Consider the following 25,737-nt stretch of genomic DNA (forward strand, 5'->3'; position numbering starts at 1 on the left):
GGGAAAAACCAAGTATTTAGATAAAATAATGTTTATGAAAGAAGTTGTCTTTAAAAGCTAAACATAAATCTGTAACCCAAAGATAAATCTTTATTCGGAAATTTACCACTGGGAGGAAGAGGAGGAAGAAGAGGGGGAGGGGGAGGCCGAAGAAAAAGGCGGAGACGAAGAGGAAGAGGAGGAGGAGGAAGAAGAAGAAGAAGGAATGGAGCAAACGCGTGTAGTACGAAATAACTATGAGCAACTGCAAGAACATTTTGGGGGAAGGTGGTCGGATTTCTCACGCGATACTTCCTCTCTCTCAAACTGAACCCTCCGCAATCATAGAGACTAAAATAATAATACAGAGCGTATCCAGACTTCCGGAACCATTTGTCGGAAACCTGTAAAGCCGGATTTTCCGGTTTATGACCATAGCGACGTCCGACATAGAAACGTCGGGATTGTCAAGATCGTTACGGGCTTCCATTGGGCTCGTTTAAAGTGGGCGACGGAAACCCAACGGGGGCGGCAGGCAGACTTCGCAACGCGAAACTCAGCCCGGCGCATTCGTTAGGGACACCCGCGAGAGGAGGCGCTGTATCATAGAGAGTGGAGCCAACAGACGGTCTAGAACGCCTCTCGGGTTTTCTCTTTCAGTTCCGGTGTGGGGGGGGGAGGTCATAGTTTGATAGAGTTCGGTCGGTGGCGAGGGGTACGGACTGGACTGTCAGCCTGGTTCCGGCGGTTGGGACCCTTGAGGGCGAGCGAGGAGGAGGAGGAGGGCGCGAGCTGTTGGGGAGCAGGGAGGGGGCCTCGCAGGACCGGCAGATCCCGGGATTGGCCGAGCGGGCTGCGTGGGCCGAAGTGGAGTACCGCGGCCTCCTCCCGAGTATCTTTCGGGAGGGAGCTTTTCGGCGGCGAGCAAGCAGGGAAGGGGCTGGAAGTCCTGGTAGGGCAGAGGGGAAACACTAGGCCGTTCGGCGTTTCTGGTATTTCGGGGCGTGGAGACATTGGAGGTCTCCATGGCAGCCGCAGTAGCTGCGGGGACCTCCGGCGCCCCTCTGAACGCCGTTGCTACCCTCCACGAGGAAGCCGTCTGTGCCATCTGCCTGGATTACTTCATAGACCCGGTGTCCATTGGATGCGGCCATAACTTTTGCCGCGTGTGCATCACTCAGCTTTGGGGTGCGGGTGTCGAGGAAGAAGGCGACGACGTGGGAGCCTCTGGCTCGGAGAGGGCTGATGATGATGATGATGATAGGGGGATCGATGACCTGGGCCCCGAGGAAGACGGGGATTACGACGACGATGACAACGACCTGGAAGACAATGATTATTTAGATGATGGAGATATGGGCGACGAAGAAGATGATGATGATGATGTATCCAGGGACGGGTACGATGATGAAGATGAAGATGCCTGGGAGGATGATGACAGAGACTACTGGGAGCAGGACATATGGGATGCTACTATGGGGGATGATTTATTTTTTGATAATTATGATGAGGATGAGGAAGTAATGGATGAGCCAGAGCCAGAGGAAATGGCAGAGTATGCAGTGCCGGCAACTCCGCCTACTCCCCAACGGCAGTCTTTCACTTGCCCTCAGTGCCGCAAAACCTTTCCTCAGCGCAATTTCCGACCCAATCTTCAGCTGGCCAATATGGTGCAGATCATCCGACAGATGCATCCACTACCACCGAAGCCTGCCAATACTTCAGCTGATGTGGTGGAGATGGAGGCAGCAGGGGATTCCTCAGGGGTGCCCTCTATTTTAACTGCAAGTCATGCTCCAAGAGCCCTGTGTGAAAAACACCAGGAGCCACTTAAGCTCTTTTGTGAGGCAGATGAAGAGCCCATCTGTGTAGTGTGCAGAGAGTCACGAACCCATAAACACCACAGTGTTATGCCACTAGAGGAAGTTGTGCAAGAATATAAGGTATGGAAAACAACCAGATGGTGTAAATGCTACTATGTAATCCTACTGTGTTATAAAAGCATTTATCTATAGATCTTGCCAGGCTTTGAAAAACATTAGTGACGTACTAGTATACATATGGAGTCCCTGCTTTGCCTACAGAAAAACCCCTGGGTGATGTGCTTATTCAAATATGTAAATATAAATAGATCACTAAAAGATATTCAGTAAGCATTCTCTTATTTAGCTGCCCTGTAATTTTTTGTCAAAAACAGTATATAGATCATTTCCCCGTTTAACCATAGAAGCTACAAATTTAAGTCATATAAGAGAAATATGGAATTGTGTAGAAGCTGTTTTATAAAGATAGGAAATCTGTTTGCATCAGAAATATCCAAATACAGTATGGTAACTATGTTACCAGGACATCAGGATTTAATACTTATTTCTCTGGACATTGGATTTGAACTTCAAAAAAAGTTTCTGCCAGCTGCTTTTTTTATGAATGTAAAACATAAATACAATTAAGTTGTATAACATTCTTGTTATTCTGATTGTTTTAGGCTAAAATCCAGGGTCACTTGGATCCGTTGAAAAAGAAACTGGAGTCAGTTCTGAAGCAGAAGTCAAGTGAAGAGGAGAAGATAACAGATATCAAGGTAACTTCAATATTCCCTTAATTCTCTTACATTTCCAATCAATCTCTTGTTTTGAAGGATCACCTTATTCTTAGTGTATATTTTTATTAATAAAGCTTGGTGAAGAAATGTCTTGGTCTTAAGAGTGGGTGGTTGTCTTGGCATTAAGAAAATGATTCCTTTCGAATTATCCTGAAGTAAAGGATTTAGAGAAGTAGAAATCCCAGATTCTTAACTGACATGCCTAGGATTCAATCTGAATTTTAGAGGCCTGGTTTTAACTATAAAGTATATAGATGGCTTTATCTGCCAGTCATGAGAATTGTGCAATCCCATTCTTCTAAATATATCTCAGAGGATCTGCTCATATTACCTCTCAGTCTGAGGGTATATGGGTCCAACAGTATTAGAATTGGTCTAATTTCTTTAGTATTCTTCATGGTCTAAACAGAGGTGATGTTAAGTAGAATTTCAGGTTCTGCCTAGGAAAATGCTTAAAATAGTTATTTATTTTATTTATTTATTTATTCTTCGCATTTCTAAACCGCCCCCTCTCCCAAAAAGGGACTTGGGGCGGTGTACAGTCCACACAATAAATAACAGATAAAATACAAATATAAATAGAACTATAAATATACGAATATATGTGGAAATCAGTTGAAATCAGTTGAAATCAGCAGAGCTCTCTTCCTCTGCAAAAAGTCATTTTTTATTTCTTTCCTTGTAAACTGTATAACGATTAGAATTGTTTTTATTGATTTGAAACATTCATACAGCATTTATGGAGAAAGAATTTTAATAAAGTCAGTGAGGGTTGATTTATTCCTTGTGATTTTGCCTCAAGCATGAGTTTGGAAGTGGGAATAGATTTTCTGTCTTTCCATCATAGACAAGCACAGATATGGCATCTGCCAGTTGTACAGATTACTATGATTGCTATGATAGCTGTTATTAAAATCAGGCAGGATTGTCTGGTCCTGCTGCCCGCTAAGGAAGCAGAAATAGATTTAATGTTCTGTGCCATAAAGTGGTATGATCCCAAATCTTGGCTGTGTACCTTCTTAGTATTGCCTTCTTGTTCCTTTCTTCATCTGCCCCAGAACAAGATGAAACTTGATATGAAAGAGTTTGAGTCAGACTTTGAGCGGCTGCATCAGTTCCTGGTTGGAGAACAAGCTACACTGCTTCACCAGTTGGAAGATCGCTATGAGATACTACTAGGCAGCCAGAGTAGTAACATCTCTCACCTGGAGCAGCAAGGTGCTGCACTAAGCCGTCTTATTGCAGAAGCAGAAGACAAGAGCAAGCAAGATGGTTTGCAGCTGCTCAAGGTAAAATCTCTTTCCCCAGTTGCCCTTTTTGTGACTGGTTCCAAGCATACTTGCCTGTTATATATATTTATAATGATTAAGAACAAACACAAAGATATAAGCCCTGGAATTGCTTAATCTGTTAAAAATAAGAATTTACCCTGTGGAATATGCATTGCTTTAAAAGCTATCTTGCTTGTTTTCTCAATCAAGCATGATTTTAACAATCCTGGTGGTAGAATAAGAGCATAGCAATTATCTAAAAAACATGCCTAAAACAGCAATGTTGAAATTGAGCCTTGAGAAACAGAGATTTCCAACTTAGAACCCTCCAATTGTGTTATTGACATTTGGCAGTTGAATTTTGGCAGCTTGATTTCGGGCTGCTTTTTAGAGATAGTTAAGGGTACTAGCAAGAATAGTTTCTTTTCTAAAGATGTTCCACTTCCATTATTGCTAGCCTAACGAAAGGGCCCAAAATATGGCATAATTAGATAACCTCTACAGAAAATCGGACCTCTCAGTATTTCCCATCTTTATTTCAGGAGTATGTCTGGGTATCTGATCAACCTCTCTTACTGTATTTGAACACTCAACTGTTTAATAGGAAATGGTCTATAATATGAATGCAAAAATGCCTGTGGATTTTAAGGAATTTTTTTCAGCTGTTTAGGACAATTTCCTACAATGATTGTTTCTCAAGTTGCAATGTGTTGAATTTAGTACATGTGGTACATTATATGTTTGAAAACTGGAGTCTCAGATGAATAATATATTTGGGGTTTGTAGATATTCAGACATTCACTTTGGAAAGGGTTTTGACTAATATTCTGTTCAACTGGACAGAACCAGAACTTAGAAACCTGTTCAGATCATTGCATTAAATTAGATGTCCCACACTTTAGTTTGTATGATTTAGATGGTATTAAACATATGTAGAAATGGCTTTTTTATACCTGTGTTTGAATTAAAAGGTGAGAGCTATTAAATGTGGGAGATAACAAAAATCATTTCCATGCTAATTTAGATAGCAGGTAATATTTTTCCAAAGCTGGAGTGGTTCTGGCAGCAGAAGCGGGCTAGAGCCACAAAGATATTTTCGGGGATCCTATCAGCCTTCCATAAGGCCTTAAAGAAGGAGTGGAGGAGTGACTGAGTCTCTGCATTTGTTACGCTGATTTATGATTTGAATTCCTTTTTATCCCATCTGCTGCTTCTGTGTGTTTTTCTGTTCTTTTTGTTTTTTTATTCTTTGTTTTCATATTGTCAGCTGCCAAATTTGAGATGAGCAGCCATAGAAAGAAAGAAAGAAAGAAAGAAAGAAAGAAAGAAAGAAAGAAAGAAAGAAAGAAAGAAAGAAAGAAAGAAAGAAAGAAAGAAAGACTGGCTGGATCCGAGGTCCCCATGATTTATTGATTAATACCTATACGTCTTATAAGAAGTTCATGCAGCTTTTAAATTATGGTCAAAGTGTGGAGGCTAGTTTCCTAGGGGAGGGCAGGAATGCTGATTGTGTCAACAGTCCTTACTGCCTCTGAGCACTATGAGAAGCACTAAGTTAGGTTTCCTTTAAGCTTAGGAAAGGTGGAAAGAGAAATTTTAGATTTCAACTGCAAGAGGTATTATTTAAATAATGTATATATTTACCCCACTCACCAAAGGATGATGACATATAAAGATTTTTTTAAAATCCCCAAATCCACAGTTTATAAAATCAGTATATAGCATAAGGAGAGCACTTAAGACATGGCTTTTCCCCAAATTTTGGGATAGTGTGAGGTTAAAGTGGAAGATAACGTGTGGATTGCATCAGGGAAGTATGCCAGTAGCATGTTTTTCTGTTTTTTGATGGTTGGTTTTATTCTTTTTTGTTTCCATTATGTACATGTTGTTTTATGTTTGATTATAAGACATCCAGAATTTGATTTAGGATAAACAGCTATCTATACAGATATTTTAAATAAACAAAACCTATAGTGTAGAATATACCTGGAGTTTTTTTAAAAAAACCACCATTCCACTTCAGATCGCTGGAACAACAATATGCTATCAAGCAATGTAGCTTACTTAACATCAGGGTTAATACTGGGAGTAATATCAAAAATTTTAATGCCTTCAGATAGGGCAACTGTATTTTAACCATCCAGATTTTTTGGGGGGGGGGTGCTCTTATCGCAGGTGCAATAACAAAGTTCTATGAGCAGTAAGGCAATCACCTGTTTAAAGTGAATCCTCCTGATATGCAATATATCTAGCCCAGGGGTCAGCAACCTGCGGCTCTTTCATCCCTCTGCTGCGGCTCCCTGTTGCTGGTCAGCTCCACAATTGATAGGACTCTCAGTTAGGACAGGTAGAGGAAAAAGGATGCCGCACTAGGAGGAGACTCTATGGTGGGGGAACGGAACGGGGGACTTCCAGTTAGGACCTTTGTGGCTCTTTTAGTGTTTAAGGTTGCCCACCCCTGATCTACCCATACAGTGTCAAGCATCTGGGTAGCGTCTGTCACATTCAAGTCAGAAAGCCTGATGAGTAGTATTTCTTCAAGGAAAGCTTTTTGACAACAAACACAAGATTTGGAACCCCACAAAATTACCCCCTCCCCAAAAAAGCAAGAAACTCCTTTCCAGAAAACATCCACAGGAAATTGTACAGAAAATTGGTTGTCTTCTTTCAATCTATTTGTTGTGTTTTATACCATCTAGGTGTATGAGCATCCTAACCTCTTTTCTTCTTTCCCCCCCCTAGGATTTCAAAGGCACATTAGTCAGGTTGGTTGAATTTCTTTTGGTTATTTCTGGTTTACATTCCTGAAATTTGTGCTTCACTGTTAGCCAGGTTGTATCTGAAAGACTCTTTAGAATTTTAATGGCTTTTCACAAATACTTTTGAGCCAATTCTGCAAATGACCAGGCTGAGTACTTCAGAATATCTGGAAAATCTCACATACCTCAAAAAAATGGTATGAAAACTTGGGATAGATCAATGTTTGAACTTAAATAGCATTGAGGTTGGTTAATGCATGTATGGCAGTTTGCCTGGGAAACCTAGATCCATTTATTTATGCTTGGCCATGGGGGGAAATATATGTGGAAGTATCTTAATAGTTTCAGCTCAAAAGATTGTATAACTGGTAACATGCAGCTATAATTATTTTGCTGTGTCTAGCTGCTGCGGCTATTAGACTACATTAAAGCATCATTAGCAAAATTAATTTAAGAAGCTAAAATTGTGGCTTTTCAAAGATTTTGTTAGAATATTTACTGGAAACCTGTTCACTTAATATCTTTTCTGTATGCATGGACCATCCAGAGAATGCCTACCCCTAGCTAATCTAAGATCCAGGGGAATTGCAGTATTTCAGTACTTCTCTCTATTGTGGTCAAGGGTGGCAAAGTAGTTCATTTGTTAATGTGGTAGACCTGGCTGTAGCCTGCTAATCAACTGTTCCTTTATTGGGAACAGAATAAGTAGATCCAGTAAAAAATCTTCATATGCATGTGTTCAGAATGGCTTGATTCTTTAGAGAGAACAATAGCAATGGCTTTGCTACTACCCCATAATTCTTTACAGCACTCTCTGGGGGGTTTACAATATCAGCATATGCCCCCCAACAATCTCTGTCTTCATTTTACTGACCTCAGAAGGATGGAAGGCTGAAGGCTTAAGCCCTGTCAGGACTGAACTTCAAGCATTGGGCAGAGTTTGAGTGCAATACTGCAAATAGATTTGATGAGGACCAACAAATCTTTCCCCTGGTTTTTTATCATTCTTCTACAATTTTAATGAATTAATCTCCTTGCTTCTTGTCCATGTCTATGTGAAATTAATATGGAGAACTTGCACAAATAGAAAAATACTGCTGTAGCAGCAGAGTTACCCTAGGAATAGACTTATCAGGTCCCAGTATGTTGTCCTCAATGGAACTGCATCTTCATGGAGGGAAGTATGCAGTGGAGTACCCCAATGCTCTGTTTTGGGCCCAGAACATCTTCATTAATGATTTGGATGAGGGAATAAATGGGGAACTCATCAAATTTGCAGATGACACCAAGCTGGTAGGAGTAGCCAACACTTCAGAAGATAGGCTAAAGATACAGAAGGATCTTGACAAATTTGAACATTGGGCACTATTCTAATGAAATGAAATTCAATGATGAAAAGAGTAAGGTTCTACATTTAGGCAACAAAAATGAAATGTACAGGTACAGTATAGGTGGTACCTTGCTCAATAGTAGTAACTGTGAGAGGGATCTTGGAGTCCTAGTGGACAACCATTTAAATATGAGCCAGCAGTGTGCAGCAGCTGCCAAAAAAGCCAACACAGTTCTAGGCTGCATAAACAGAGGGATAGAATCAAGATCACATGAAGTGTTAATACCACTTTATAATGCCTTGGTAAGGCCCCACTTGGAATACTGCATTCAGTTTTGGTCACCACGATGTAGAAAAGATGTGGAGACTCTAGAAAGAGTGCAGAGAAGAACAACAAAGATGATTAGGGGACTGGAGACTAAAACATGAAGAACGGTTGCAGGAACTGGGTATGTCTAGTTTAATAGAAAGAAGGACTAGGGGAGACATGATAGCAGTCTTCCAATATCTCAGGGGTTGCCACAAAGAAAAGGGAGTCAAACTATTTTCCAAGGCCTCTGAGGGTAGAACAAGAAGCAATGGGTGGAAACTAATCAAGGAGAGAAGCAACTTAGAACTGAGGAGAAATTTCCTGACAGTTAGAACAATTAATCAGTGGAACAGCTTGCCTCCAGAAGTTGTGAATGCCCCAACACTGGAAGTCTTTAAGAAGATGTTGGATAGCCATTTGTCTGAAACAGTATAGGGTTTCCTGCCTAGGCAGGGGTTTGGACTAGAAGACCTCCAAGGTCCCTTCCAACTCTGCTATTGTATTGTATTGTATTGTATTTTCTGTTCTACTGGTTGCCATGCCAAGATTCCGATGAAACAACAAAAAAACAAGACAGCAATCTTAGTTTGAATGCTTCTTTATCTCATTGGTTCTAACTAACCACCAAATTCTTGAAATAATTGTTGGAACTGCCGCTCCGTGCTCCGCACCACCTTATAAGTTAATCCCCTGGGCCCCACCCAGCAGCCTTCTGACCAATCCCTCCCAGGGTTCTGCCTTCCCTCCCCATGAGTCCATCACCAGTGTCCTATAAGAATACATGCAACCAAAAACTCCCTATTCAACTCCCTCCCCACTCGTCTGTTCTTCCGTCCATTAACGAATAGTGTCATTTCGGTATTCGGACATGCCCTCAGGGAACATCAACAATGGGCGCCTCCTCCGTAAGCCTTGATCACACTTGAGTCATGCTTCCTAGCGGTCCTGGCTTGCAGATAATGGCGGCCGCTTTCCCAGCTGTCCCGTGGAAGCAGACTTGCGGCATGCCGAAGCCGCTCCGGAACTCCCCCATGCCGAGCCGAGCGGAGAGGAAGGCAGCGAGGCTCCAGCAGTGCCGGGCAGCCGGAACAGGGCAACGAAGAGCAGCTGGACGACAGTAGGAACCCAGCATACCCGAGTGGCAGCCTCGGACAACGCAGATGACGAGGCTGACATGCAGCCCTCTCTACCACGGAGCTGGTGTCGAACACAAAGACAACGGTGAGTAGGGGTAAATGGCCCCGGCTTCACTGGATACCTGCGGTGGAATCTTGTAGCCAATCGTGGGGCATTGACATCATAGCTAGGCACCCATGTTGCCTCAGCAAGAGGCTAACCCTTCCATAGTATCAGATATTACAGGTATCCCCCACTCATCCGGGCATTCAAGATCTCCTCTACCTCGTAAAGTTTACCCCCCCATCATCAACAGGACTGGGCTGTTCAGCTGGAGGGCCCCTTATTCTGCTTGTTTTAAGCAGTCGTAGGAGGCTACAATGAAAGACCGGATGGGTCTTACATAACAACTTTGGCAACTTTAACCGTACAGTTACGGTATTGATAATCTGCTTTATAGGGAACAGGCCAATATATTTAGGGTCTAACTTTTTGCTTGACCCTACTCTGGTCAGAAATTCCCTCCAAAACCGGGCGGTAAATTGGACCCCACGATCCAATATAACCCTCTGTGGGATGACATGCAGGTCGTACATGTGTTTTATAAAGAGTGTAGCTAACCTGTTAGCGGAATGGAGACCTGAGCAGGCTATGAAGTGAGCCTGTTTTGAAAGTAAATCTATAACGGTCCAGATGACGTTAGGACCCTTACTTTCCAGTAAATCTACGATGAAATCCATCGCAATCTGGTCTCATGGTCTTACAGGATCGGCCACTGCTTGTAACAGAGTGGTTTACCAAGATGAACCTTCGTAGTGGAACACACTGTACAGCTTTGTACATAATCCTTGACGTCTTTTTTGTCTGTGACCACCAAAACTGGCGGTTAACAAGATGAAGGGTTTTTTACAAATCCAAAGTGACCAGAGGACTGGATAGCATGACATTGTTTTAGAACATTTATCTGAACAGCTAAGGGCACATGCAACCTCTGACCCTTCCATACGAATCCATCTCTTTAAGTAAATAACGACTGATTCTCCGTATAAAACTGATCCATAGAAAGTGCTGTCAGAATAACCCGGGTAATGTCCTCTTGTGAAGTAAGTCATGTTACAGTTGGGACCTTTGGAGCCTCAAGGTCTCCCCAGGAATCACCTGGGAGTATGATGGCTTGTACTATTTCCTCACTGGCACTGCCATATTGTGGTTTTGTGGACAGTGCATCTGCCAGAAAATTATTTCCTGCTGGTATGTACCGAAGGATGAAATTAAATCTACGAAAATATAACGCCCACTTCACCTGATTTGGCGACAACTGTCAAGGAGTCTGTAAGGCCACTAGGTTCTTATGATCCATCCAGACTTCGAACGGTTTAAAAAAAAACCTTTTTGGAGATGTCGCCAAGTGGTCAACACCCACTTTACTGCAAGGCTCCTTCTCCCAAATCAGCCAATTTCTCTCAGTCTTGGACAATTACCTTGAGGTGTAAGCCCAAGGCTGGAGAATTCTCTCCCTGTTCTTTTGTAACAGGACTGCAGCCACTGCTACATCACTAGCATCTGTCTGAATTACAAAAGACTCAGATGGCTGAGGATGTTGCAACACCGGCTCCTTTGCAAACAGTGTTTTTAATTGTTCAAAGGCATGTTGACACTTAAGTGTCCATTGTAGTGGACAACTAGGATGGGATTTTTTTAGTCAAATATTTTAACAGGTCAGTAAGTGGCAATGCCACTTGGGCAAACAACAGGATGAACTGGCAGTAGAAATTGGTGAATCCTAAAAAACTTTTTAATTGTTTTCGTGTTCTGGGTGCCTGCCAGTCCATCACTGCCTGGACTTTTGCGGGGTCCATTTTGATCCCTCTCTGGGATATATGAAACCCAAGATAGTCTTATTGGGTCCGGTGAAACTCACATTTGAACCATATGGAGATTCACATATAACTGGGTGTCCCAACAGTTTTTTGAGGACTTGACGCACTAAAACCACATGTTCTTCCATCGTTTTGGGATAGATAAGTATATCATCTAAATTCACCAAAACTCTGTTGTAGAGGTGTTCATGCAATACCTTATTAATAAGCTGCATGAACACTGCAGGAGCACCTTGTAGCCCAAAGCGCATTACCTGAAACTGGTAACTACTAAGGGGATAATTGAATGCGGTCTTCCTTTCGTCCCCAGGTTTTCACTCTTATCCTGTAATATGCGTCTCTCAAATCTAGTTTGGTAAAAACTCACCCTTCTGCCAATCGGGCCATCATATTAGTCATCAAAGGAAGCTGATAGAAATGTTCCATGCACACTGCATTAAGTCCCCTAAAGTCTACACATAAGCAAAGCCACCCATTCTTCTCCTGAAATAGGACTGGTGCTGCTATCCTTAACCTGGCAGGTTGGATAAACCCCTGTTTTATATTTTTGTCAATGTAAGCCTTCATCTCCTTGAGCTCCTGCAGAGTCATGGAATACATTCTGGGTTTTGGTAGAACAGGTCCAGGGAGAATTTCTACTCTGTCAAGGTTCCAAATAGCATCCAAAAGTAAATCAGAGTCCAAGGCAAAGTATTGTTCAAAATTCCAATTTATTAAGAGAGCCATGGTGTCACATCTGGGAAAACCCGATTCTGAAAGCTTCCCATTTTTTCCCACCCAGTTGAAAATTCAAGATCTTGTCCCCACACCCACAAGTCAATCACATGGTCCAATCTTCCACTTCCATGCTGGCAGTTCCACCCATCCAGTTCCAGTCTTCTGGAAGTGCAAAGACAAAGGATGACCTTGGCTTTCTAGGAAGAATTTTGTTACGGCTACATAGCATCTAACTCCGTACAATCCCCCTTCCCATTTTCCAACAATAGAAAATGCATAGTAGAATAATAGAAAGTATGGCAGGCCAAAGATCCCAAAGAAAAGATGCTGCAGGCCTGACAGGCGGCCTCTCCTCAGAAGAAAAGTGTATCCTGAAAAGAGAATAATGTGTGGGTTAACATAAGCATAACTAACCACCTCTTCTCCCTCGCCTCAGTGGGGCCCTTTTGCTGGTTGGGAAGTTTATCAAGGAATTGTTTTACTAACTTCTCAGCTTTTACATTCCAACTTTTCACCCATGTAAGGCTTCAGACAAAGGGTACCCCTTCCAATGCACTAAATATCGCAAACGACCTCTATACAACCCCTCCTCTAGAATCTATTTTTTTTTTCACTTCATAGTGAGCTTCTCCCCGTATCACCACTAGAGGAGGGGTTGGTTAGGTCAGAGGTCTTAGATTAGACCCAATCACAGGTTTCAGTAAGCTACAATGAAAAACTGGGTGAATTTTCCCTAAATTCTGGGTAGCTGAACTGTAACTGGGTTAATTATTTTCACTATTGGGAAGGGACCTAAAAATTTTGACCCTAATTTCTTGCTAGGCATCCTTAACCTTATGTATTTGGTAAACAAGAAAAGTTTATCCTCCACACGGGTGCTTGTCAGCTTGTTTCGTGTACTCTTCTGCTGCTTCTGCCAGAGCTTTTTTCATATTCTCTCACCCTTTTTTAAGAGTGTCCATCCATTCAGTCAGCGACATGGAGGAGGGGGGTCCTCTGGGCAGTTTAGGCATGGGAACAAATTCCATGCCGCTGGTAACTTGAAAAGGAGTTAAATCAGTGCTGCTGTGGACAGCGTTGTTATATGCGACTTCGGCGAACGGTAGCAGGTCCAACCAGTAGTCCTGCTGGCAATGTACGTAACAACAGATTTATTGTTCGACTATTGCGTTTGTGCGTTTTGCTGCTCCGTTTGTGCTCAGATGGAAGGTTGAGCTGAGTCCTTGCGTGGACTCAATGGCCCTCAGGAACTCCCTCCGAAACCTGACGCTGAATTGAACCCTGAAGTGAGAGATGATTCTCCTGGGTACTCCATGTTGGCAGTAAATGTGTTTGACAAACATCTTTGCTAGCTTCTTTGCGCATGGTAATCCTGAGCAAGCGATGAAATGAACTTGCTTGGAAAATAAGTCGATGACTATCCAGATTATTTTATTTCTGCCACTGTCTGGGAGCTCTACGATGAAATCCATTGCAATCTCTTCCCATGGTCAGCTGGGGCTGGCCACCTGTTGCAGTAATCTAGGGGGCTTGCCTGGCTGTATATTCATGGTTGTGCAAGTGGCAGAAGTTTTCACGTAGTCTTTCACTTCTGCTTTCATTTTAGGCCACCAAAACTGACGTCTGGCGAGGTGGAGCATTTTTAGGAATCCAAAGTGACCTCCCAACTTTGCGTCATGGCTTCACTGTAGTACTTCCAGCCTCATGTTCGCAGGGATGTACAGTTTTGGATCCTTTCCAGGCTAAGCTATCTCTCATTGTCAGGATGTCTTTGTTGTTGTTGAGCCAGGGGTCAGTTGGCAGTGCTGATTTCATTGCTACAGTCAGCTTGTCTTGGCTGAGAGTAGGCTGCCTTCTGGTCTGGCCTCAGGTGGTGGCTTGAGCTGCCATTTGGTTGGGTGGAATTATGGCATGAATCACCTCCTCCCTCTGACTGTCATACTGCGATTTCCTAGATAAGGCATCCGCCAGCAAGTTCTTCCCAGCTGGGATGTGCTTCAGTTCGAATTTAAATCTCCTGAAGTATTGTGCCCAGCAGACTTGTTTTGGAGACAGCTTATGGGAGGTTTTTAGGGCTTCGATGTTTTTATGGTCAGTACAGACCTTGAATGGCCCTCCCCCTCCCTCTCGGAAATGTCTCCAGGTGAGTAGTGCCCAACGGACCGCATAGGCTTCTTTCTCTCAAATGGCCCACCTTCTTTCCATGACGGTGAGTTTTTTGGAGATATAAGTACATGGCAAGAGTTGTCCCTCTTTGTTCTTCTGCAACAGCACTGCCACTACAGCCACTTCACTGCATCTGCCTGGATTATGAATTGCTGTTCTGGGTCGGGGTGTTGCAGAATGGGCTCTTGGGCAAAGAGCCGTTTTAATTTCTCAAATGCTTTTTGACAGTCCATTGTCCACCCAATAGGTTGGCTTGGCTTTGGCTTTGGCTTTGTTGGGGATGGCTCTGTTTTTAACAGTTCAGTGATTTCTGCAAAAGCCGGGATGAATTGCCAATAGAAGTTAGCAAATCCCAGGAAACTTTGTAGCTGTTTACGGGTGCGTGGAGGTTGTTAGTCTAGCACAGCTTTCACTTTCCCTGGGTCCATTTCTATCCCTTCACTGGAAATACGATTCTCAAGATAATCCAGGGAAGTTTTGTGGAATTCACACTTTGATAGTTTTGTGTAGCGCTTGGCAGCCATAATTTTTTCCAGGACTTGCCGCACCAGCTTTACGTGCTCTTCTAGGGTCTCTGTAAAGACAAGAATGTCGTCAAGCTAAACAAGCACCCCCTTGTAAAGGTGCTCATGCAGCACCTCATTAATTGATTGCATGAAGACCACAGGGGCCCCTTGTAAGCCAAATGGCATGACTTAGAACTGGAAATTACCAAGGGGGCAGTTTAATACTGTCTTCCATTCATCCCCCTCTTGGATTCGTATGCGGTAATAAACCTCTCTCAAGTCCAGATTGGTGAACAGCTTGCCTTTGATCACAGATTCAATATGTCCTTCATGAGGGGGAGGGGGGAGGTGTTTTCTACGCAAATGGCATTATTTACCCAGAAGTCAACACATAGTCTCACCCCACGCCCTATCCCCATCTTTCTTCTCTTTGAAGAGAACAGGGGCTGCTACTTTTGACTTGGCTGGTTGGATAAAGCCCCGCTCCAAATTGGCATTGATGTATTTCCTTAATTCTGCTATTTCTTTAGAGGTCATGGGGTACATCTTAGGCTTCGGTAGTTTTGCCCCAGGTATGAACTCTATTGCACAGTCAGTGGGTCGGTGAGGGGGGAGATAATTGCAATCTTCCTCACTAAAAAGCCCTTCCAAGTCCCAGTATTCTTTTGTTATTTGCTGGATGCCTGGAAGTTTAGCGTCTACTGCAGGGGCTGCAGGCTCTGGATTGTCTGCTTTAAGGGGCATAATGGTCCCCGGATAGCCTTCCGGCTTCATGAGGTGTAGCGGCCTAATGCCTAGGGTCAACTTTCAATAGCCGTCCCCCCACTTTATGGTAGGTGCCCATTTGCCCAGTCATGCAAGCCCCAAGATGATTGATTCATTCATTTTTAGTGCTATGATGAATCTGAGGAGTTCATGGTGGTGCCCTATCTGCAATTTCACCAACTCGGTGATTAGCTTGGCCAGGGTCCCCTCTGATTAGTGTCCCGTCGATTTGCTCAAACCGGATGGGCTAAGGATCTTGTGTGTATACCCAGCTGCTGTACAATGGACATGCTAATTAAGCACCGCCTCAACTTGCCCTTCCCCATCTCGGGCACTATAAGTTTGGCTTTGATGGCAAAGGAGCGGATGGCTGCACTTACCATCGGGTCATCTTCACTACTGTTTTCCACCTCTGAGCTTGGATGGGTTTCACCATCTGGTGGAGTCTCCGTCTCCTTCCGTTTGTTGTCCGTTTGTTCAGGTGGTTTTCGTGGGGCCCTCTTAGTTCCACTGGCAGCTTGGGTTCTTGCTTGTGGGATTGGGGCTGGGGCCTAGCATTCCGATGCTCTGTGCCCATGTTGACCACACTGGTAGCATTTCATTGCTCCCTCTGATTTTGGGGGAGGTGTTTCAGCTTGCTTTGTTTGGGTTCAGCGGTCCAAAGGTCTTCTAGCAGGCTTTTCGGTGGTAGGCTTTCAATGGGAGTGAAGTTTGTGATCCAAAATAACTGTGGTAGTGTATCAATTCTCTAATTCTGCATGCCTTTCTCAGTTCGGGATCTAGGGCATCTTTGAACATGTGTACAAGGAGTCGTTCTGGCCAGTCCAGTAGCTTTCCAGCCACTCTTCTAAACTCCCAAACTAATTCCTTCACGGGATGGATGGCCTGGCGTAACCCTTGGATTTGCTCTTCTGCTTCCACATGTTGGGCCACATTGTTAAATCGGATCCTCATCAGTTGAACGAATCCGTCTGTCAGGGGAAGATTTCACCCTGAAGAAAATGAGGTCTAGGATCGGGCTGATTTCCAACAGTATATGCTTTAAGATGCGAAGAAAAATAAAATAAAGATTCTGGGAAGCATATTCTAATTAATAAACAAACTTTAATACAAAAATAATAAATGGAAATAAAACAGAAACTAACTAATTGTTACATTTTGATAAAAAAGGTTCCGTCTGCCAGTTTTCCTGGCAGCCGGACAAAAGATCAGAAGTAGCTCTCTCTCTGCAATGTGTGAAGAGCAGGCGCAGTATATCACTGTCAGATAAGACTTTATGACCTGCACAATAACTCTTTCTCAGTTTAACTATTTAGTGTCAGTTCAGTCAGTTCATGGCTAGCAAACATTTTAACGTAGTGACACCGTCAGCGTCTTCTAATTCAGGAGCTGTCTCGTCGTGGAGCTCCTCTACCCATTCTGACGCTTCCCACTCGTTCATCCCCTCTGTTATGGCCGAAACCAGCTCTCGGTCGGAAGGGTATTGATCTCCAAATTGATCAATGTGCGCCCACTCGATTTAGGAAGTAGGCTAGCTTCCCAAAGGTCCCATCAAATGTTGCCCGAAATCGGGGAAACATGGGAGTCACTGGGGCTGGCGCCTGGATTTCCACGGGCAGTTGGGTAGGCGTTTGGGGCTGGGGGGGCCCTTGCGGCGCTGCTCCCAGTGGCTGCTGTTGGGCAGGAACCTGTTGGAGTATTGCAGCTTGGGATTGCCCCTGCGGTGGTGGTTGGGCCCGAACCGCTTGAAGGGTCACTACTTGAGGTTGAATCACCCCAATCGTCTGCATCGGTGCCATCTGTTGAGGGGGGGGGCAGGTGTCCTCTGGTATTGCGCCCATCCATGGCCCAGGAAGAAAGCCCACCCCAATGGAACTTGACTCGCTGGCTACAACCCAAACATGGCTGGCTGGCTAGGGGGGAGAAATCCCCCAAATGCTTTGCTATTGGCTAAGTTGACCTCCCCATCCTGGTTGATGGGCTATCTGTGCTCCGGGGTGAAGGGATGCTACCATTGGTCTCATTCCAGCGGCAAGGTTTTGGGCTGACCCGCTTTTTGCTGTATGGAAGGAGCATAAATTCCCACTACAATGCGTTGTGGAGTCTTGACCCGAGAAAGCGAATGAATGTTGGTTGAGCCATGGTTCACCTGGGTGGTTCAGAGCTAAGGCAAGGGTTGATTCCACTCACGTTAAACTGTCCAAAGTGGTCTGGAAGGCCAGTCAGTGACTGACTGTGTGATGGTGGCTGGGATCCCCAATCTTAGGAGCGCTCAGTTGGCGTTTGCTTTGGTCCCCTCCACTTGTGGGTCGGGGCTGATCCTACACCCATCTGTGGGTCCAACAGCAACTCCTTAGGGGAGGTGAATCTCAAGGCTCCGTCTTTAAGAGTCCGGTCCAATTGCAAGGTGTGCCTAGGAGCCGTCTCTTTGCGCCTGGCTCCCAGCTGGTGTTCCCTTTCTGAGGCCTCCTCAGCTTCCACCACGGCTTGGGAAGGCACATAGATGGTCTCGAGATAGATAGGCAATCCGTCATCTGCTGCTTTCCCTGTGGGTTTCTTGTCTTTCTCCATCTTCCTTGTGTCTTTATGCCACCCAAGTTCAGGTCGGCGCTGTGGCAGGGGTTTTGCCAATGATGTTTGAGTTCCATGACTCGATGGTGGTTTTGTAATACGCCCATAGGTCAAGGATTAGGCTTCTGCCCTCTGGAGCCCCAGAGACGGTCATCTCGAAACTCCAATTCAGTTGCAGCCTGAAGCGATAGGGTAACCCCTGACACAAGGTTTGTCGCAATGTCCGATCAAGCCCCCCACCCCCCTTAAATGGATGTATAAGTAACCAGGCCAACCTCGTACCTTGCCGGCTAAACGTCGGAAATCTTGAATGTACTCCTTAATTAGCCTACCTCTTTGCTTGATAACCAGCAGGCCCCCCTCCACCTGTAACGACCTAGTCCCGTCCTCAAACCTTTCCTGCAGCACAGTTAAGAAGAGGCCCAGGTCTCCCAGTTCTGCCACATGGTCGCCATAAAGATCGGCCACTCACTCCGCAACCTCATCCTATGCTACTGTTACAGTCTCACTTGGTCCCATTGGGAGATGTACAGGTGCCCATACCTGTCCATGTGGTTTAATACTTGTCTGATAAACAAAGCCACATTTCCCGAACTCCAATTAAACGTTGTTCTTAATGCAGGAGGATCCTGGCATCAGGCCTATACCCATTGCTAGTTGGCCAAGCGAGGGGTGGATCTTATAATTCCTGGGTCTCACTCCAGCGGACCCCAACCCATGGGTATCCTGACCAACCTGTACAGGTTCTGTGGATGAACACTGGATAGCTGCTCTCAGAGGCCCTGTGCCTCATGCCTTCTCCCAGGGACCGGAATTCTCTTCCGGGACTCCCTCTCAACCGGTGAGACTTAGGAGAAGGAGGACGAAATGCTGGGGGTGTATCATGCCAAAGACTACTCTGCACTGGACCTCCAAACCCTGCAGCCTCAAACATTTCTTGTAAAGCCTCGATGGTTTGGCTACCCACTGCTGTGGAGTAGTTCCATTTGTCGTCATCTGAAATGCGCCTTTCTCTCTATTGGAAAAATGTGTTCCCAAAGGGGTCAGCACAGGTCCTGAGACAGGTAACCCTCGAGAGTTCCCAGTATCTAAAGGTCCCAGCCATCATGTTTCTTTACCATCCCGACCCTCAGCCAATCACCCAGGATCTTCACATGGAACCTGGCATTCAGGGCATTCCTTTGGACATACGTCCTTCACCACCACCTCTGCTGTTTCAGCCTCCACCATAGTTGTCTGCATGGTGGTATCAGACGCCTCCAAATCTGCTGCCTCCAGTCCCAAGACAGTACTTTCAGCCATCATAAGTAGAAGTAAAGTGAGCTCAAGGTTCCAATGAAATAACCAAAAAATCAAGACACCATTCCTGGCTTGAATGCTTCTTTATTGCACTGGTACTAACTGACCACCAAATTCTTGAAAAATGGAATAGTTGTTGGAGCTGCTGCTCCATGCTTCCCCCCACCTTATAAGACAATCCCCTTGGCCCCACCCAGCACCCTTGTGACAAATCCCTCCCATGTTTTCCGTCTTCCCTCCCTCTGAGTCCATTGTCAGTGTCCTATAAGAATACATGCAACCAAAGACTCCTTATTCAACCCTCTCCCCGCTGGTCTGTTCCTCCATCCATTAATGAATAGTGTAATTTTGGCATTCGGACACGCCCCCGGGAACGTCAGCAATGGCCACCTCCTCCTTAAGCCTTGATCACACTTGAGTCATACTTCCTAGTGGTCCTGTCTTGCAGTTAATGGCGGCCGCTATCCCAGCTGTCTGGCGGCTCGCAGAAGCAGACTTGCGGCACGCCAAAGCCACTCCGAAACTCTCCCATGCCGAGCCAGAGAGGAAGGCAGCTGTCAGGGTTTCAAATAGTATCCAAAAGTAAATCAGAGTCCAAACCAAAACATTCCTCAAAAGTTTCAATTTATTAAGAGAGCCATGTTGTCACATCTGGGAAAACCCGAATCTGAAAGCTTCCAGGTTTTTCCACTCAGTTGAAAGTTCAAGATCCAGCCCCTACACCTAGAAGTCCATCACATTGTCCAATCTTCCCCTGCCACGCGGCAGCTTCCACCAATCCAGTTCCAGCCAGGTGTAGAGACAAAGGATGACATTGGCTTTCTAGAAAAAAAATTGTTATGGCTATATATCACCCAATTCTTTATAATCCCCCCTCCCATTTTCCCACAATGGAAAATGCATAATAGAATAATATAAAGTGTGGCAGGCCTAAAGTCCAAAAAGAGAAAGATGGCTTTCAAGCCTGACAGGCAGCCTCTCCTCAGAAGAAAAGCATGTTCATCAGGTCGTCTTTGCTGCTGTTTTCCTTCTCTGAGCCTGGAGGGGTTTCACCCTCTGGTGGACTCTCTGTCTCCTCAGGCTGGGGAGAGGCTTCATCCGTTTGGTGAGCAAGATGACTCTTTTCAGTTTTTGTGGGGCCCTCATCATCCCACCATGGAGTACATGCTTGTGGGGCTGGGGCCAGGGCCAAGCATCCCGACACACTCTGCCCATGTTGGCAACACCGGTAGCACTTTATTGCTCTAGCCGTTTTTTGGATAGGCGGCTCGGCTTGCTTCGTTTGGGTTTGGCATCCCAGGGGCCTTCTGGCTGGTTTTTCAGTGGTCAGCTTTCGGTGGGGGTGAAGGTCGGGGTCCTGCATAACTGTGGTGGTGTACCAATTCTGGATGTGCTCCGGCACCCCTCGGATGCAGCACACCCTTCTCAGTTCGGGATCTGGCCAGTCTTGTACTTTTCCAGCCAGTTTCCTAAATTGCCACACTAGTTTTTTCACTAGTTCTTCCACCCGGCTTGCCTCAACCCTTGGATTTCCGCTTCTGCTTCCACATGTTCGGCCACACTGCTAAATCTGTTTTGCATCAGTTGAACAAATCCATCAGCATCTTCCAATTTAGGAGCTGCTTCATCGTGGAGCTCCGCTACCTGCTTGGACACATCCCTCTCGTTCATTCCTTCCATTATGTCCAAATCTAGTTCCTGGTCAGAAGGGTATTGACTTCCATATTGGTTGATGTGTACCCAAACTCGATTTAGGAAATAGGCTAGCTTTCCAGGTGTCCCATCAAACGTCGCCTGAAATCAGGGAGGCGAAGGAGCCGATGGGGCTGGAGCCTGGATTTGTGCAGGCGATTGGGCAGGCACTTGGGGAAGGACCCCTCCCCCCTTGCGGCGCTAATCCTGGCGGCAGCTGCTGGGCAGGGACCTGCTGGGGAATAGCGGCTTGGGGTTGGAATGCCCCAGACGCCTGCATCAGTGCCATTTGCAGAAGGGGCTGGTGTCCACTGGTACTGCACCCATCCTTGGCTGGGATAGAAAGCCCATCCTGCCGGAATTTGACTTGCTGGCAGCAACCCACTTGTTGGAAATTGTTTTGGGCTTGGAATCCTCCCAAAACTCTGCTGTGGGCTGGTCACCACCTGGCTAGGTTGACCCCCCCAGCCTTGGTGTTGGGTCCTCTGCACCCTGGGGTTAAGGGGGGGCTGCTGTTGGTCCCGTTCCAGTGGCGAGGTTGTGGGCTGACCCGCTTTTCACTGTGTGGAATGAGCAAGTATCTCCACTCCAGAGCACTACGGAGTCTCGACCCGAGAAGGTGAACATTGGCTGGGCCAGAGTCCGCCTGAGGGGCTCGGTGCTAAGGCAAGCAGTCGCCCCATTCACGTTAAGTTGTCTGAATTGATCTGGAAGGCCGGCCAGTGACTGACTGCATGACGGTGGCGGGAATCCCCAATCTTCAGAGCGCCGGATTGGCGTCTGCTTTGGCAACCTCCATTCATGGGCTGAGGCTGATATTGCACCCGTCTGTAGCTCCAACAGCATCTTCTTAGGGGAGGTGACTCCCACGGCTTCGCTCTGCAGAGTATGGTCCGGCTACGAGGTTTGCTCAGGAACCGGCTCTTTGCGCCGGGATCCCAGCTGGTGTTCCCTCTCTGCTGGCTCCACAGCTTCCCCCACAGCTTGGGAAGGCGAGTAGATGGTCTCGACATAGGTCACCGAGCCGTCATATGCGGCTCCCTCGGCTGATTTTTTTCTCTTCCTCCATCTTCCCCGCGTCGCCTGGGTTTGGGTCGATGCTGGGGCTCAGGACCCTGGACAGCACCCCGAGGTTCGAGGTAGCTGGTGAAGTATTTTAAAGGAGTTTCGGCTTAATGTCAGAGTTCAAATAGCATCCAAAAGTAAATCAGTGTCCAAACCAAAACATTCCTCAAAGTTCCAATTTATTAAGAGAGCCATGTTGTCACATCTGGGAAAACCCGAATCTGAAAGCTTCCAGGTTTTCCCACCCAGTTGAAAGTTCAAGATCCAGCCCCTCAACCCACAAATGCATCACATGGTCCAATCTTCCCCTGCCACGCTGGCAGCTTCAACCCATCCAGTTCCAGCCAGGTGTAGAGACAAAGGATGTCCTTGGCTTTCTAGAAAGAATTTTGTTTTGGCTACATATCACCTCCCTCCTCCTTCCCACTTTCCCACAATAGAAAATGCATAATAGAATAATAGAAAGTGTGGCAGGCCTAAAGTCCAAAAAGGAAAATATGGCTTTCAAGCCTGACAGCAGCAAGGCTCCAGCAGTCCCGTGCAGCCAGAACGGGGCAATGAAGAGCAGCTGGATAACGGTAGGAACCCAGCACACCTGAGTGGCAGCCTTGGATGACGTGGATGACTCGGCTGACATGCCATTTATCTCGTCTTACATGTTTGCTCTCTATATTGTCCCTTTGTCAGGTGTGAGAATATCACATTCCAAGATCCAGAGATGGTGCCAGTGGACACAGGAAAGAAATACCGAAACTACTTCCTTATAGATGTTTTAATGAAGAAAATGGAGAAGGTCTTTAGCAAAGCCCCTCAAGGTAAGGAGGTAACTGAGATGCTTTTCTCCTGCAATTAGACATGCAGAGAAAAATACATTTGATCCTAGACATGTTGTAAGTACTTGCCTCTCCTCCCTCTTCAAGAAAGCAGAACTCTTGAATCAGGCATTATTTCAAAAGAAACCTTTTATTGAGAGAAAGTGATAGCAAGTAAAGCAAGGCAGGATCTGAAGTTCCTTCCCATTGGGGAGGGGGTTTCTGCAATGTTTAACCTACGTCCAGTCCAAGATGAGCCAATCCACAGGTGCAAAGTTGTGAGAACAACTCGAGCTGAGAAGGTGATAAGAAGCTGTTCTCATGGCGCCGCTTTGCCCATTCTTTTGGAGTTGAGATAAAACAAATGGCTCCAGGCCAATCCCTCCCCTTGCTTTTCCCAAGCAGGTACATAAAAGTGACAGGAAGACCAGAAACAGGAAAGAGGTTTGTAAAGGAGCATCCAGGGGCCCCCACCCTGCCAGAATGGCAGTGTCCTGATAGGGATCTAAGGGACCTGACAGACGTATACATCCACTGTGCAATGGAAGCTAAGAATTTATTTATTGTAAAAATGTCATTAGAAGAGGAATAGAAACTGTGCAGAAATAGCAATTCATATAATTCATGCTATGAAAACCTTTTCTTTCTAAACCTACCCTAGTGTTTTGCAGGAGTTCAAATAGATGAGTGTTTCTCAAACTTCACAAATGCTGGCTGGGGAATTTGGGGAGTTGAAATCCACACATCTTCAAACTTTGAATAACACTGTTACAGAGATCAAAGTTCTGCTCCCTACTTAAGCCATTTTGCTCTTTTTTTTTCTTCCTCTTACAGTGGATTTGACTCTGGACCCTGAAACAGCTCATCCACGGCTCACAATTTCCTCAGACTGTCGCAGCGTCCGACTTGGGGAACGTTGGCGGGATCTGCCGGATAACCCCAAACGCTTTGATTCCGACTACTGTGTGTTGGCCTTGCAGGGCTTTACATATGGTCGCCACTACTGGGAAGTGGAGGTGGGTGGCCGGCGAGGGTGGGCTGTAGGGGCAGCCCGCGAATCGGCTAGACGTAAAGAGAAGTCCAGCAGTGGTTCCCACCAGAAACGGGAGATCTGGTGTGTGGGAACCAATGGTAAGAAGTACCAGGCTTTGACTAGCACTGAGCAGACCTCTCTCTCTCCAGCTGAGAAATTACGACGCTTTTGTGTCTACCTCGACTATGAACGAGGCCAGCTAGGATTCTACAATGCTGAAAACATGGCTCATATTCACACCTTCAATGCTTCATTTCATGAGCGCATCTTCCCCTTTTTCCGCATTCTTTCTAAGGGGACCCGCATAAAAATCTGCAATTGATGCCATTGCGGCTATTGCATATGGCTGAATTTATCCCTTGAGGCCTCTGCTTCATCCCATCCCCACTCCCCATCTAATTATGCTGATAAGAGTTTCCCATCATCCTTGGACTTTGATGGATTCCTTATCTAGCTCTTATTTTGGATTCCTTTTGACAGGGATTCTTCCCTTCAATGAGTTCAGTTTTGCACAGTTCTACTTCTCTGGTACTTGACCAGGTCATGGGTCTGACTTTATCTTGCTTATGGTTCAGATCCATTTTGGCAAGAGAGGGAGAGGGAGAGGGAGAGAGCTGCTTCTTTCTCTTTCCTTATACTTTTGGAGTATGATCACACGTCAGCTGATTTATACTATTCTCATCTTTAGATAGCTGAGACCCTGACCTTCAGTGTCTCAGAAGAGAAATTAGACTTTATTGAGCATGCAATTATAATGATTGGTGGGACCTCCCATGACTTGGGTTAAACAAGCCAAGGCTGCTTCTTGACTGTCCTGAGGTTACTCAAAACTTTATAGTCAGGCTTTGACAGCTTAAACAAAATATAGACCTATATGTGGTAACTTTTCTGTTTTGAATTCCCCTGATCAGACAAGATGACTGTTCCAATATGTTCTTGGGGTTGGATCAAAGACCATGCTTTAAGCTGGGATAAAGAACATGTGGCCCTCCAAATGTTACTGAACGACAGTTTCTAAGAGCCCCAGCAATCATAGCCTATGATGAAGGATACAGGAGTTGTGGTCCAATAACATCTGGAAAATGAATAGCCCTAGTGTTATGTCTCTGTTGCTGTCACCACAGCCTGGATTCCTGTAGCCCTCACAATAGCTTTGCATTTTAAAGTAACGATATGTAAATTATTTTGAGAGATTCCTAATGCTACTATTCCTCTTCAATTGCTCCAATGCGAGTATTCTGCTTTCCTGTTTTTGCAATTTACTAATAGCATTTTAAAAAAACCCAATTGCAAGTTCTGTCCCATGTTCCTCTTTACACTTGTTCCATGTAATGTTCCATTTGAACTGCCTCTTAATCTTTGATGCTCTTTTCTATCTTTCCTGCCATTTATCTATTCTAAAATGTCATGCTGGCCATTTGGAGCAACGACAGTACCAAGTGCTGTTGAGCTGTTGAATGTCATTCATGATTGTAGATGTCTGTGTGCTATCCCATCAGATGCTAAGGTCCCATTATTGCTATCTTACTCATCCTCTCTGTCTTCTCACTATCTGCTTTAAATAACCTATTTTAGTCATTCACTAGTTTTTAGCCTTCACTGTGGAGCCTTGAACCTCTGAAGGCTTTAGCTATGCCAGCCATATGTGGTTTTTAAAAAAATTCTTTTTGGCTTGACAGAGCTGATTCTGAAGTATTTTTTGCTAACAATATTAAAAGGAAATCTACTTTTTTGGGAAAAGCTTGCGAGATAAAGTAATAAACGATTACATGTTAAAAGCTTTGCTGTTGTGGCTTATTTGAACATTGAAAATGAGACAATTCGTGGAAATTACTTAATAAAGCAGTTCAGGGTTGTTGCTTTT

At 45.2% G+C, this 25,737-nt stretch overlaps 1 protein-coding gene across 1 annotated transcript; it reads left to right on the forward strand.

The window, feature by feature from the left end:
- Positions 1–362: 362 nt before the first annotated feature.
- Positions 363–25,651, forward strand: TRIM41 (tripartite motif containing 41). The gene is made up of 6 exons (XM_081935699.1): positions 363–1,922; positions 2,465–2,560; positions 3,640–3,870; positions 6,595–6,617; positions 22,716–22,843; positions 23,675–25,651. Exons 1-6 carry the CDS (start codon positions 1,005–1,007, stop codon positions 24,193–24,195), a joined length of 1,917 nt encoding a protein of 638 aa, XP_081791825.1. The 5' UTR covers positions 363–1,004; the 3' UTR covers positions 24,196–25,651.
- The last annotated feature ends 86 nt before the right edge of the window (positions 25,652–25,737 follow it).

This window comes from Natrix helvetica (genome assembly GCF_964273705.1).
Source record: "Natrix helvetica genome assembly, chromosome: 1".
NCBI lineage: Eukaryota > Metazoa > Chordata > Lepidosauria > Squamata > Natricidae > Natrix > Natrix helvetica.

Excerpts from the sequence above, each read along its gene's own strand:
- TRIM41 (XM_081935699.1), top strand. The coding sequence starts at position 1,005 with ATGGCAGCCGCAGTAGCTGCGGGGACCTCCGGCGCCCCTCTGAACGCC. Across the intron at positions 1,923-2,464 it reads AAGTTGTGCAAGAATATAAG|GCTAAAATCCAGGGTCACTT; the intron begins GTATGGAAAACA and ends TGATTGTTTTAG. Across the intron at positions 2,561-3,639 it reads AGAAGATAACAGATATCAAG|AACAAGATGAAACTTGATAT; the intron begins GTAACTTCAATA and ends CATCTGCCCCAG.